Here is a 15,518-nt window from a genome sequence, read left to right on the forward strand (position 1 = left end):
TCTGATGGATCTCTCAAGGTGAAGTAATGTGGCATTAGCAAGAATTAAGAGATGGTATTGATATGAATGAGTTACTGGTGATTGCTGCTAATCCTTTGAGTTTAATGCTACTCTTGGCTGAATCATATTGTTTGGTGGTAGCAAGAAAAAGATAAAGAAAACATCATTCCTTCAAAGAGGTTAAGGAATCTAACCATTGACATGCTTCATGGTCTAGTGTGTGAAGGTGCTTCATCTGGATGTTCCTGATAGGGATTTAAATCTAAGGAGTGGTTGAGGTTTGTTGCTGATACAAATGCCATGTAGGACAAGAAAATAGTCATTCTTACCTGAAATGTCAGAACTGAGTAGCCTAAGCCCAATCCTCTGTGCTACTGATGGGGCAGCATTAAAGAATTAGGTGATGGATGGATGCACTGTAGTTGATGTGTTTTCACATGATGGAACTGAACCACTTAGAAATTCAGTATTAAGTCATGGTTACATGACATTCTGAGTCCTAGTGATGAGGTGGGAATGAGTCTTCTTGAGTTCATCAAGCTGAACCTCCAGTCTGAGTTCACGTGACCATCATCTGACCGAAAGGGGTTAGAGATCTGTGTCAGATTAGAACAAATGTTTTATAATATTAACATGACAACTTCTCTCCAGGTGGCAGTGCACCCTGTGATGTAATATCCATCTACCTGCAACTGTAAGAAGCCAAACACCCTAACAAAAATGCCTACCCTTGTGCAACGACTGATGCGCCAGAAATATGTCCAGTTTGATCATTCAGAGCTGCCACGGGTCCTGGGTACCATTGACTTGACAGCTCTTGGCATTGGATCAACTATCGGGGTGGGAATTTATGTGCTGGCTGGCCAAGTTTCACGGGAAATTGCAGGTCCAGCTGTTACTGTGTGTTTCCTCATTGCAGCTGTTGCATCACTCTTTGCTGGTAAGTTGATCAATTTTTTTTCCCTCTTCAGCTTGGCCTAAAATTACCATCTTTTCTTTTTTTTTTAATGCAGAGGTGTAACAATACATTAATAATTGAATATAATTCAAGTTTTAAAGAGGTATTGTGTTATGGATGTAGAACCAACAGCATTATATTTGCTATGAATGAACTGTGTGAAATAAGTTGCAGAAGGATGAAAGTTTGTGCCAGGTTAGGGTTAAAAAAACTTTTATTATATTCACTTTATAAATCTTGTTTTCCTTTACATACTTGATCTGTCTGTTTCTATCAGTCTATTGCCAGACGCCTTAATCCCGTAAGGGATGGCCACAAACAAATCGTCTCCATGTTGCCCTGTCTCCTGCTATTTCACAGTTCTGTTCCCAGCCCACACCACCCTCTTTCATATGCCTCTCCACTCCATCTCTCCATCTCATCCTTGACCTCCCCATCCCTCTCCCCCTTTTCCACCTCACTCACATACACTCTCCTCGCCAGTCTCTCGTTCTCCATCCTCTCCATATGACCAAACCGCCTCAATGTATTTCTTCTAACGCTTTCTGTCACATCCACATCCACACCCTAAAGCTCCATCACTTCCTCATTTGTCAGTCTGTCTCTCCATGTGACTCCACATGCTCCACTCAAATAACACATTTCCACTGCTCTCACTCCTGACTTAGGTCCCTCCAACAGGATCCAAGCATCACTTCTGTACATTAGAGTTGGTATCGCAATACTGTCCTGCAGCGACTTTTTTACTTCCATGCTCACTTCTCTGTTTCTTATCACTGCTTTTAAAGAGCCAGCAACCTTTCTTCCTTGTTGTACCCTTTCAAGCACTTGACTCTCTAAACTTCCATCCTTACTCATCACACTACCCAAGTACTTAAAAACACTCACATTATCCGCTTCCTCATCATCCAACCTCACTGTGCATTCAGTGACTTTATTTCTCACGAAGACAATAACTTTACAATTCCCTACATTCACGTTTAGATTCTGTTTGGTACACACACTCCCAAACTCATTCACCAAGCCTTGCAGCTCTTGGCATTGCATCAATTATCGGAGTGGGAATTTATGTGCTGGCTGGCCAAGTTTCACGGGAAACTGCAGATTCAGCTGTTACTTTGTGTTTTCTCATCACAGCTATTGCATCATACTTGATCACTATACAGTAAGTCTTTTATGTATATATATATATATATATATATATATATATATATATATATATGCCTAAGTACCTTGGCTGAGGTACAGCTGCTTCTAATTCCTCATTCTTTGGTTCCTTTTCATTTATTTCATGCTTTATGTCCATTATTGTTGTGAATAGGGTCTTAAATAGGTTTAAATAGGTGCTATGCATGTCCAGTAGGGAGTTATTTAGGTGGCTTTCAAAGTTAGGCTAGGTTAGGGTCCTTAAGTACCAGTCTAGGAGCCAGGGGCCCACTTTCCGGACGGGACCATTTTCTGGACATGCCTTTGGCTCAATTACATCTTACAGTGGAGGGATTGCTGTATGTGTATATATATATATATATATATATATATATATATATATATATATATATATATATATATATATATATGGTATATATGTATATATTTTTTGACATTTAATTTTTGCTAGTAAGTCTACATGAAACTGAAGAAAAACTGATTATTTAAGTTCATTAGCTACCTGTAAAGCTGGTTTGCCAGTTTCCCAGATTTACAGTACCAGTTGTACTTATGCAGATACAAGGAGACACCAAGATACAATACCCCTAGATGCGATACCTCGGCTTTGCTATGGGTTTTGTTTTGTTAAAACCAATTTTGATAATGTGTTAGGTTGATTTATAAACTGTTTTTAGACATAGATTAATGTGTTTTAGTCTTAAGTGGGGTGAACATTGTCATTTTGGGTACAGTTTACTAAGTTTGATTTTTTCCAGACTTATTATGGATGATTTTCGAATTTTATTTTGGGTTTAGGTGAGTTATAAACTGCGTTTAGGCTTAGTTTAGCTTGTTTTAAAGATATTTTTGGGTTTAGGTAAGCTAGAAACTTGTTTTTGGACTCATTTGGGTGGGTATAGAACTTGGTTGGACGGGAAACCCAAGGCTCAAAAACGCATCCCTATACTTTACATGTTAAATCTACCCCGAGATATGATACTCTGCCTAGCGATGGGTTTTTACTTAACCAATTGCATCATTAAAATGGAGTATGCCTGTACAATTTAAATATATATGTGGTGATAATATTTTGGGGAGCATCCCTGATTTATATTGAGGACTAGCATTGTATTAATCTGTTAACCCTCACTGGTTTTTCTGTCTTTTACATACTTGGTCACTGTATGTAGGTTCATGCAGTTGAACTAGGCTAAGATTGATGTGGCTTACTTCTGTGTAATATAGCCAGGTATCCACTCACTTGATGTAGAGTTGCTCTCGGGTGTCTGCCCTTTCCTCTCCTCCCTTCATTGCTTCCTTTCTCTTCTGTCATTCTTTACTTCATTCTTTCCATGTCCTACTACCTACAGGTGACTTTACACTCCCTCTTTTGTCTTTCTGTCCTTCATTCTTTCCTCTTCCTTCTTCCTGTGGGTGACTCAACACTGAGTGACAAACTGAATGAGGGGAAAAAAAAAAAAAAGGGTATTCGTAAAACTTTACTTGGACGTTATTTGATTTGTCCCGTGAATTCAGAATTTCAAATGTGTCCAGACCATCTGGTAAACTTTGTAAGGACCCGCTTTCTAATTAATCTACTCCCTCTTCTGTCTTTCTTTCATTCATTCTTTCCTCTTTCTTCTACCTATGGGTGACTCTACACTGAGTGACAAGCCAAATGGTTTCCTGTACACCAGGAAACCATTTACTATCCTGGGTGGTAACCATATAACCAAATTTTGGCGCCTGGTGGTTTATTAAGTAATTACAGCGCTCCAGTCGGATTGAGCCGGTGAAGGTTTTTATCCAAGGGGTGGTTGGGGTTATTGCACACGTAATGCCACTCAGGGATGAGTGAGGCTAATCACTCTCATCTTAAATGTCAGGACCAACTTGTCTACCCCCGGGCTCCTACGCTTCTCATGGGGCAACGTAGGATTGGAGGATGGATGGATGGATGGACTATATTCATCAGTGAATCATAGTTCAGAAAAGTGGCCCAGGTTACAGTGTAAGCTGGGTCATTTCACTACTGCCCCACCCATCCCTTTGTCCTTGTTCATTCCAATCCTCATCATCACATCGCATCATGCCAAGCTTGTCCTGCCCCATTCATGTCTCATGCTGTTCCATTCCATCCTCAACAATCTTTCTTCTAGTTCAAGCCAATCTTGTAATTGATTTTTTATAACATATCTATCCAAATCTGTCTGTCTGTCTGAGTGTCCATGTGTGTGTCGGTGGGAAGGGGTTATGAGAAAAATTAAAACTCAGACAGGAAAGAGGAGTGGGGATGATAAATTATGATGAAGGATGAAGTATCTGAAAGTGAAGTATGCAGATGATGTCTTGGTGCTTGCTAATAGTGAACTGGAACTTTGCAGACATGTTCAGAGTTTTATGATTGTCTGTGGGTGGTATAGTTTGAAAGTAAATTTAGATAATAGTAAGGTGATACATGGTAGGAGATAAAGGACCATCAGAGTAAACTGTTGTACTTTGATACAGATTTAATCTGGTGAATGAGTTCAAGTATGTTAGTGCAGTAATAGAAAAGAGTTGTAAGTGTGCAAAGGAAGTGATGAGTAAAGTATTCCAGGAAAGAAAGAATGGCTGGTACTGTGAAGATCTTGTTATGAAAAAGGTGTGAGAACAAACACTGCAAGAGGATTGCTTGAAGAAGCTTTTAGTTCATACTCAATTCTAGATCCCTCCTCACCCTGTTCTGTATTATAGTTAAGAATATAGTTTATGGTGATCCTGATGACATATACTGTATATTTCAAACCTCTCACATTCACCCTAATTATTATTTTAGGACTGAAAGCTACGTATGGACTTATATCACTGAGTGAATACTTGTATTTTACTGTAATTCTTGGCATATTGTCCCCTCTCATTGTAGAAATAATTTTCATTGGCAGGCATAAACCATACATCACTGGTTTCATAAATGTGTGCTCTATATTATAAACTTGGATCCATCCATCCATCCATCATCCAATCCTACGTTGCCCCATGAGGAGCATAGGAGCCCGGGGCTAGGCAGTTGGTCCTGACATTTAAGATGAGAGTGACCAACCTCACTCATCTCTGAGTGACATTACGTGAGCAATAAACCCCAATCACCCCTTGGATATAAACCTTCACCGGCTCAATCCGATTGGAGCACAATAATTACCCACTAAACCGCCAGGAGCCACAATTTGGTTATATGGTTACCACCCAGCGTAGTAAATGGTTTCCTGGTGTACAGGAAACCATTTGGCTTGTCACCCAGTGTAGAGTCACCCACAGGCAGAAGGAAGAGGAAAGAAAGAAGGAATGAAAGACAAAAGAGGGAGTGTAAAGTCACCCACAGGCTGAAAGACGAGGAAAGAATGAGGGAAAGAAAGACAGAAGATGGAAGGAAAGAAGGATGGAGGAGAGGACAGGGCAGACACCCAAGAGCAGCACTACATTGAGTGAGTGGATGGTGAAAAAGAGTGAAAAGATTCTACTTAGACTACATTTCTTTACTTCGAGTTATAAAATAATCACATACTCGATGTCGTGCTGCTCTCGTGTGACTGCCTGTTCTTCTCTTCCTTCTTTTTTTCTTCCTTCCTCTTCTTTCTTTCCTTCATTCTTTCCTCTTCCTTCTGTCTAAGGGTGACTTTATGCGGATTGACAAGCCAAATGGTTTCGTGTACACCAAACCATTTATTATGCTGAGTGGTAACCACGTAACCAAATTATGGCACCTGGTGGCTGAGTGGGTACTTACGGCATTCCAGTCTGATTGAGCCGATGAAGGTTTACATCCGAGGGGTGGTTGGGGTTTATTGCTCACAATGCCACTCAGGGATGAATGAGGCTGGGCACTCTCGTCTTAAATGTCAGGACCAACTTGCCTAGCCCCAGGTTCCTGTGCTCCTCATGGGGCAACTAGGATTGGATGATGAATGAGTGAATGAATAATGGTTAATGTTGTAGGTTTTGAAAAGCTTAAGAGAAGCCTGTCTGACTGAAAGGGTTAGAAATAAGGGAGTCCTTGGTATATACTGCATTTTACGTACTGCAGTAAAAGTCCTGTAATCCGAATCGGAGAGGACCGAGGGTCTTTTGGACTATTGTCTTTTCGGACTATTGGGAGGGTCCTTTGAAAGCATTAGAAATTTATACATGATCATTAAATAAACACTTAAAATGATATGGGCTATTGCTTTGCTCACTGGAAATACTTACAATTGTAGATGAATAGTTGCAGGCAGGTACATCCAAGTCCAAGGGCAATTCCAAGCCAGATAAATTCTTAGACAAAGCCCAGAAAAATTCAAATAAAGATCAGAAAATTTTGAAACATTTTGTCTTGACAAATTGGGAGTACTGTATTGGGATTTTCGGATTATTGGTGATCGGATTGGAAGACTTTCACTGTATTTTGTGGTTGAATCCATAGCTAATTATAGAAACACTGCCTTTTTTAGTTCCATTACTATATATAAATCTTTTTTTCTATTTTCCTGAATTTACAGTTCTCTGATATATTGGAACACATCCCTAACAGGTAGAGAAAACTTGATGTACTTTCCATTATCCCTTCAATACTCACCTACCTGATGACTGACAGGGTGGTGTATTGAAAATCATGGGGAACTATTAATTTAATATCAAAATAATTCAGTATCCTAACTTCCTTATCAAACCCCCAGGTGTGTGCTATGCTGAATTTGGAGCACGTGTACCCAAGGCTGGGTCAGCCTACATCTACACCTATGTGTGTGTTGGAGAATTTGTTGCCTTTGTCATAGGTTGGAACCTCATCCTCGAGTATGTTATTGGTGAGTCACATTCTCTTTTTCTTTTCTGTGGCGTTACCCTTTTTTTCCCCATCGGAAGTGTAGGGTAGGGGTCCAGCAGTAGGCTTTTAAGGTCAGATGTTGAGAATAACTAGTTGCTCAATCCTGAGTGGCATTGTTAACAGGAAGCCCCACACATCCTTTAGATTTAAATCCTTTATGGGCCACATCCTGTTGGAGTTTCTAAACCTACTAGACCATCAGGATCACATTATCTGTATCATCATCATCATCATCATCCAGACCTCCTTTCCCACCCAAGGGCAGGGTGAGGAGTAGCAGCGTCTAGACAGCCCAAGTTTGCCCAGTCCAATGGGCCATGCTTCCATTCACTCATCATTCAAGCCCACGGAATCCTGGCTCTATCTGATACGCCAAAAACTTTCACCACATTCTGTAGCTTCACATAAACTTAAACAGTAAAGTCAATCCGAATGCGGTCACATTAAAAAGGGGTGCCAAATCCCTGATTGTGCACTTATTACAACATTTCTCCAGCCAGCTCGATCTCTTGTCAGTCCCCAAGCCTTACCGACTTCCATATCTCTCTTCCTCACACGCTTATCCATCGTATCACTCCATCTTCTTCTTGGCCTACCTCACCTCCTTCCTCCTTCAAATTTGCTCAGATATACCTTTTTCACCACTCTGTTGTTATCCATTCTCTCCACATGACCAAACCATCTCAGTACACTCTCTTTGATTCTGGTGTCCACAGACTTCCACACTCTGCATCTTTCATGAATGACATTAATTTGTATCCTGTTCACTCTCTGTACTCCATGTACATTCCTTAGCATTTCCATCTCCACTGCTGTCACACTTGACTTTTCATTGTCATGCCACACCATAGTCTCACATCCATATGTTAAAGTTGGCACTAACATTCCTTCATGTAAGCCTTGGACAGCTGCAGCACTCAAGCCTCTGTTTCTTATCAAGGCTCTTAAACCACCAGCTATTTTCCTTCCCTGTGCCACTCTACTTTCCACTTCTTTTGCACATTTTCCTCTCTTTTCTATCACTGCGCCCAGGTATTTGAACTCTCTCACCAATTTCAGTCTCTGAGTAATGACTGTAACATTACACTGGGAGTCACTTTCTCTCTCATTTATCATCACTTTACTCTTTTCTACATTTACTGTTAAGGTGCGATGCTCACAGACTTCAGCAAAACTCTGCACTAGTCTGCCAAGTTCTTGTCCAGTATTTGCAAGTAGCGCTGCATCATTAGCATACAACAAATTAGAGATATTCCATCCATCATCATGCATGACCATCACCATCCCTTTCTCCATTACTCATGTTTTTACTTCTCTCATTACCCCATCCATTTGTACTGGTATATATTGAACATCCATGGGGACATCACACTACTTAATCGCACGCTCCTTTTGAGCGTGAACCATTCACTTAGATGTCCATTTACCCTTACATATGCCTCACTACTGTCATAAAAACTCTTGACAGCACCTAGCAGCTTTGCCATCTACACCTTACATTTGCAAAACCTTCCACAATCCTTCTCTGTTTACTTTGTTGTATGCTTTTTCTAGATCCATAAATGCCATAAACACCTTATAGTCCTCACAAGCCTTCTCCACTATCTGTCTCACTGCAAATATTTGATCTGCACATCCTCTGCCACTCCTAAACCCATCTTGTTATCACTCACTAGGACTTCTAATATCTCTCTAACTTTCTGTGTAATAATTCTTCCATATACCTTCCCTACAACACTCAATAAACTTATGCCACGATAATTCTTGCACTCACTTCGCTTACCTTTATTTTTGTACAGGGGAACAATCACAGCCTTTTTCCACTCTGCTGGCACAGTTTCACTCATCCATGCCCTCTTACATATCACCAACAAGCACTTCATTCCACTCTCTCCACTTCATTTATTCATCTCTGCATACACCTCATCATCCCCAGCTGCTTTCCCATTTTTCAGCCACTTCACAGCTTTCTGCACCTGTGCAAGTATCACATTTCCCGGTACTGCATTCCTTCTCAGCACACCCCCAAAACCAATCATGTTTACAGCTGCTCTGCACTATCTCTTCCCTTTCATCAGATTTTTAAAATATTCTTTCCATCTGGTCCTTACTTCATCCCCATGGGTTAATAATCTTCCACATACATCTTTCACACTTTCACATATCCTTCTTTTGCCACTTCTACATTTCCACACCTCTTTCCAGAATAACTTGCTATTGTCAGAGTAATTTGCATTCATTTTTCTTCCTAGATCATCATTTACCTCATTCTTTTTCCTCTTCAGTAATCTCTTTACATGCTTCTTGCTCTCAGTATATTCGGTTCTTATTTCAATTGAACCCCTGTTCTGTAACCACTCTAGCCACTTCTTCCTTTTTTCCTCCACTGCTCTCTTAATCTCTTCATCCCACTATGCCATACTTTTCTTCTTTGTTTTTCCTCTTGCCACACCACACACTGCTTTAGCATTCCTAACTAAGCAGTCTCCATATGCTTTCCACAGGCTCTCCAGATCCATTTAATTCCAGTTCACTGATTCCAACTACTCCCATACTTGGGTCCTGTTTTCATCTGCCATTTCTTTGGTTCTCAGCTTACCGACTTTCATTCTTTCCGCCTGACTGGTCCTTTCTCTCCTGGTCCACCTCACTTCTCTCAGCTTGATTTTGCATACTACAATCATATGATCTGACAGACCACAATGTCCTCTCATGGCCCTCATATCAGCAACCATTCCCAGGATCACATCTACCTGTCTCTCTATCTATATACCTAGGCTGCTTCCCCCAAGGAAAGGGAGGTAGCCGAGACAGGACAACACACTCCCTATTTACTCATCCACTCAAACACATTCATTCGCATCTTAGCCCCAAAGGGGAGAAGGGACAGATCCTCACTGCACCACACCGCATGAAGGTCAACTGTGCAGTGCAATCAGTGACAGCCGCAACAGGGCCCGACAGCAGAGCTGGTTTACCCCTGCCACATCATAATAGAACCTTCTCGTTACCCGCACCTGACCTGATCAGCTGATCAGACCAAATGTGGGAGAATATCCCCCCCAGGGCTGCCTCATCACTTATTCAATCACAATTTCTCTCCATTTATTTCTGTCACACACAGCTACTCTTCCTTGCTCAACAGACATCCCTCTCACATCCAGTACTCTCTTCACACTGTCCATCCATCCTATTCGTGGTCTCACTCTCAGTCTTACACCTCTCACATCAGATCTAGTTATCTTTTTCACCAATTGCTCATTATCCATTCTCTCCGTATGCCCAAACTATCGCAACACCCTCTGCTCAACTCGATCAGCCATTTCCCGAACAACTCCAGTTCTCCTTCGCACTTCATCATTTCTCACTCGATCCATATGCGTCACTCCACACATACTCCTCAGACACCTCATCTCCATTACATTCAGACTTTTTCTCTCTGCTACACCCATATTCCATGTTTCAGCCCCATATAACGCAGTCGGTACCACAATATCCTCATACAGCCTCTCTTTACATCCATTCTAAGCGAACGACATCTAAACACTTTTTTCTTTCCTCCCAGCACCTTTCCTCCTTCATTCATTCTAAACTTCACTTCTGCATCTATTCTTCCATCCACAGCAGCATGTGACGCCAAATATTTAAAACACTCTACCTCCTCAAGCAGCTCACCACTCAAAACTAAATTCATCCTCCTACCATCTACCAACCTTGTACACTTCATCACTTTACTCTTAGTCTCATTTACTTTCAATTTCCTCCTTTCACACACCCTTCCAAACTCCTCTACCAACTGTCTCAATCTCTCCTCTGAATCAGCCACCAGTGCAGTATCATCTGCAAACAGCAGCTGCTTCAGATTCCACTCTCTACCATCAACATTCACCAGACTCAGACCTCCACATAACATTCTTGCATTCACCTCCCTTACAACACCATCCATATAGATATTAAACAACCAAGGTGACATCACACATCCCTGCCGCAGCCCCACTCTCGCTTGAAACCAGTCACCCACAGTTTTACCCACTCTTACACATGCTCTGCTATTTACATAAAAACTTTTCACCTCTTTTAGTAATCTACCATCAAGTCCATACAATCTTAAAACAGTCCACAAAGCCTCCCTATCAGTTCTATCATACGCTTTCTTTAAATCCATGAATGCCCAAAACACATCCTTGCCTTTCACTGAATACTTTTCACACTTGTCTCACAGCAAACACCTGATCCACGCACCCCCTCCCTCTCCTATAACCACACTGCTCATCACAAATCACTCCCTCTGTGCCCTCTCTAACTCTCTTAATTAACACTTTACCATAAACCTTACCTACAACACTCAACAGGCTTATACCCCTAAAGCTAGTACATTCACACTTATCATCCTTACCTTTATACAACGGGACCACACAAGCACTTGCCCAGTCAATTGGCACCATACCTTTCACAAAGCACACATTCAGCAATCTTACTAACCAGTCAACAATAGTCACTCCACCACCCTTCAGGCGTTCCACAGCACACCCATCCATACCTGCAGCTTTCCCTTTTTTCATCTCCTTTACTGCCTCCTGCACTTCCTCCTTTGTGATCAAAGAATCATTCAACTCTCCCAACACATTTATTCCTTGCATCATTCCATCCGCCACAATCTCAGCCTCCCTGTCCTCCTTTACATTTAACAATCTTTCAAAATACTCTGCCCATCTCTTCCTTACTGCATCCATCTCTGTTAACATCCTTCCATCCTCTGCTTTTACTCTCTCTTCCTTCCCAAACTCTCCTTTTTGCACCCTTTTCACCTCCTTCCAAAACATTTTCTTATTCTGTTGAAAGTTCTCAGTCAACCACCTACCCCACCTCTCATCTGCTGCCACTTTAGCATCACGCACAGCCCTTCTCGCCCTATTCCTCTTTTCTTTATAGCTCTCATATGACACCTCATCCTTCCTCTGCAGCCACACTTCATATGCATGTCTCTTCTCAGCCACAGCCATACTTACTTTCTTGCACCACCATTCACTTCCTTTTCTTACACCACCACCCACTCGTCTCGCACCACACACCTTTTCTGCATGTCCTGCCACAGCACTCTTAAACAACTGCCATTCCTCCTCCACACTGCCATTTTCCTGATCTTTCACTGTGTTCCACTCATCTTTCAATTTCTCCTGCACTGAGTGACTCCACACAGAGGCCTGTTTGACCCTGAATGGAGTACTGTACAGCTGTCATGTGTGAGGAGAATTGTCACATATACCACTATTAAACAAGACGAAATCAAAGCCTTTTCATCTCATTATGTAGGCTTCTCTCACTGCACTATCTGTCAACTTTTGCTGCAGTCTTCTAGCGCTCTCATTTTATTACCTTGTTACACTGAACACTATTCGTTGAAATGCTGTCTGCATGTCTCCCCCATTACTGAGGGCTTGCAGCACCCATCTGTCCATACACACATATTCTTTTTCTGTCAAGCTTTTCAGTGAAGTATGTACTGTACATAAGTGTTATTTTTAGTTCTTCATGTGCAGTGCACAGTAGATCAGCTGTGACACAGATGTCCTCAGTCTGTTTGTCTTTGTCCATGCCTGTGATCTCCAGTCAGTCAAAGCTGTATCTAATCCTTCTTGTTTCGAAAGTCTTCCTAAATCAAATTAAATAATGTGGCAAGGACAGAAAAAAAAAAAAATGTCATGGGATGGAAAATGTTATGTTATATATAACTGCATGCAGTTAATCTAGTACCAGCTGCTGTTAATTACTGTATCATCATCTTCTTTCCATTATATGCAGTTCCATCTTCACTTTTCTCCTCACATCCACTTCACTGTTCAGCAGTTTATTATATACTGAGACAGTTACACTTCCAGTGATATGTTGCTTCTTGTGGATAGTACTGTGTCAGTTGAATCACAGATGACACATGTTCCACTTGTAGAAGAGATGCACACAGCATAACTCATATGATGGAACATTGCACAGCACATGCTACATAAGAGGCAGACACAGGATCACAGATGTAGGGAATCTTTCGACGGTCTGACGGTATGGTTGCTTATCTGCAGTTGATGGATCTGCTTAGTTTGTCAGACTGGAGTTAAGCAACAATAACAAAGTTTTTGGTATGCCTCAATATTATTTCATGCAGCATCACACCAAATACTCAAAACTCAGATTAGCAAGATAGTGCGCTATTTTATCTAATTTTAGGAAAGATTGAAAGCATAATTCTCTGTTGTATGCTGTTGATAGTTCTCCCATTTTCCTATTTTCTCTTTCCTTTTTTATGGATTGTACCCATGAATAGGGTGAGAAAAATGATGGTGATAATGACGATGATGATGATTTATTTTAAGAAATTTCAGCTTGAAAAACGTAGATTTCTCACAGAGTGTACATTGTGATTATATGTAAATCATTGTCCGTTGCAATTGTTATTCTATATGTTGATTGTTAAAATATGAGTGCTTGCAGTCCTACTTTCTCACTGCATAGTTGCTCCCTGCAGAGGGCTCTCAGGCTTCTCCCTCAGATCTTGGTTATTTGTTGATACACACATTTGGTTTCAGTCATGTTGCAGCTGCAGCAGATTGCAACTGCAACAGAATGACTTAATGTATGAGGAATCTGTTTACACAGCTGAATGCAAAGCATAGCTCCAGTGCCAACAGTGACAAATTATATTCTTATATTTAAATTTCAGGTGTTGCAATTGTGTGTTGAAGATGACTAGTTTTAAACATTTCATGTTTTTTTCCTGCTTGTCAGTTATTTCAGTTATACATGGCTTGACCAGAAACCGTTCATCTGCTTGGAATAGTTTTTACACCAATGCATGCAGATTTGTAAACCAATGCCAATGCTGTACAGTTTGTTGAGCAAAAACATGATTGTGTAATGCTTAACCCCTTAACCGCGGGGCGTCACTTTTGTGACGCTTGGGAGCAAGGGATCATACAGCGGGGCGTCGCTTTTGTGATTCTGTGTTATTTTGAATTCACCCGGGCTTCCAAGTGGGGGCTTGTATCATCTATCAGTACTGCCAATGTCCAACACTAGTCAGCACTCCTAATCTCATCTGTACTCCCATCCATTGTTGACAATTTAGCCATTTCTCCCCGTTCTTGACTCCCCTCCCTACCACCTCCATTACCCTATCCTCTCGCCTGCCCGGCCAAGCTACGCTAAGTAAATCTTCCCTGGAATTTTTCACTGATTTCATCCATTGAAATAAGCCCTATGTCCTATTCTTATACCAAATAATATATACAAGAAAGAAATAAGGTAAGTGAGAGTGCCATACACCTGGAATTGGCTAATTATCACCTGACAACACCTCACGTGCACTCGTTCGCTAATTTTCGCTGTTTTTTTCCCCTTGAAATATGCCGTATAATCTATTTTCGTAATAAATATACATGTAAGGAGGGAAGGGAGAAGCCTAAGTGATATTTACATTCACCTGGAACTACCTAATTTATAATGTATTGTCTAGATTTCCTGCCAATCATTTCAGTGCTAGACAAAGCCGTTTCAAGATCTAACATTGGTAGCTCTGAATATATATCTCCTAAGTAGGCCTCTAATCTATTTTCGTAATAAATATACATGTAAGGAGGGAAGGGAGAAGCCTAAGTGATATTTACATTCACCTGGAACTACCAAATTTATAATGTATTGTCTAGATTTCCTGCCAGTCATATCAGTGCTAGACTTAGCTGTTTCAAGAACTAATATTGGTAACTCTGAATAACCCCTAAGCAGGCTTCCACGCTGGCCCTCCGTTATCAGTTTACTCTCATCTTCCGAAGCGAGAGTATGTATGTTTCTTCTTGCTGACTTCAAGACCTTTTTTCACCCCCATGCAAATGGCACTGTGACCTTTACCCCCTACTAAATCTCGTGTGGAAAGAGGTAAAGGGCTGACAATTGATAAAAGAGTGACTATGATCTTTCTATTGAGTAAAACAGTGCAAGTGGAATTGTAAATAATGTGTAAATAATGTGTAAACAGCAAGTGAAAGTAATGAATGTAAATATACGTGAACAATGGAAAATAGTTTTATAAGTTATTTCAAGTGACAGTGCACAACACAGTGTAAATAAAATAGAAATGTAAATAACGTAAATAAAATAGAGAACGTAAATAGAAATGTAAATGAGTAGTATTATAAGAATACGAGTATATACCCTAGGAGTAATGAAAGTGAAAGTTTCACTCTAGCATGTCTGAATGCTATGAGTTATGAGAGTGAAGATGAAAGTGACATTCACTCTCAATGCCAGTATACAGGACGAGAAAGTGAATGCTATGTATTTTACTGAAAGAAATTGAATCCCTACAGTGACAATAAACTAATATTACTGAAGGAAACTTATGGATAAAGACTGTAGATATATATAAGTGTTATATAGTAATAGAAATATAAAGTGTGAGGGGTTTTATGAATAATAAATGACAGAGTACCAAGAGCGAACTAGTGCCAGTGCGACGATCAGACGCGCTCGTAATTTCCATTGCTTTCACAGTGTTTTTTTTTTTGAGTATGGATCCCAAAC

General features: G+C 40.7%; 1 protein-coding gene across 1 annotated transcript in view; it reads left to right on the top strand.

The window, feature by feature from the left end:
- Nucleotides 1-720: 720 nt before the first annotated feature.
- The window catches only part of LOC145395006 (high affinity cationic amino acid transporter 1-like), a 116,995-nt gene continuing 102,197 nt past the window's right edge, over nucleotides 721-15,518 (top strand). The window contains exons 1-2 of the mRNA XM_080268751.1: nucleotides 721-940; nucleotides 6,802-6,930. Coding sequence (XP_080124877.1) covers nucleotides 721-940; nucleotides 6,802-6,930 — 349 coding nt within the window. The remainder of the gene's footprint in view (nucleotides 941-6,801; nucleotides 6,931-15,518) is intronic.

Source organism: Coenobita brevimanus, chromosome 29 (assembly GCF_032717465.1).
Source record: "Coenobita brevimanus isolate Jiangsu-jjx chromosome 29, ASM3271746v2, whole genome shotgun sequence".
Classification (NCBI taxonomy): domain Eukaryota; kingdom Metazoa; phylum Arthropoda; class Malacostraca; order Decapoda; family Coenobitidae; genus Coenobita; species Coenobita brevimanus.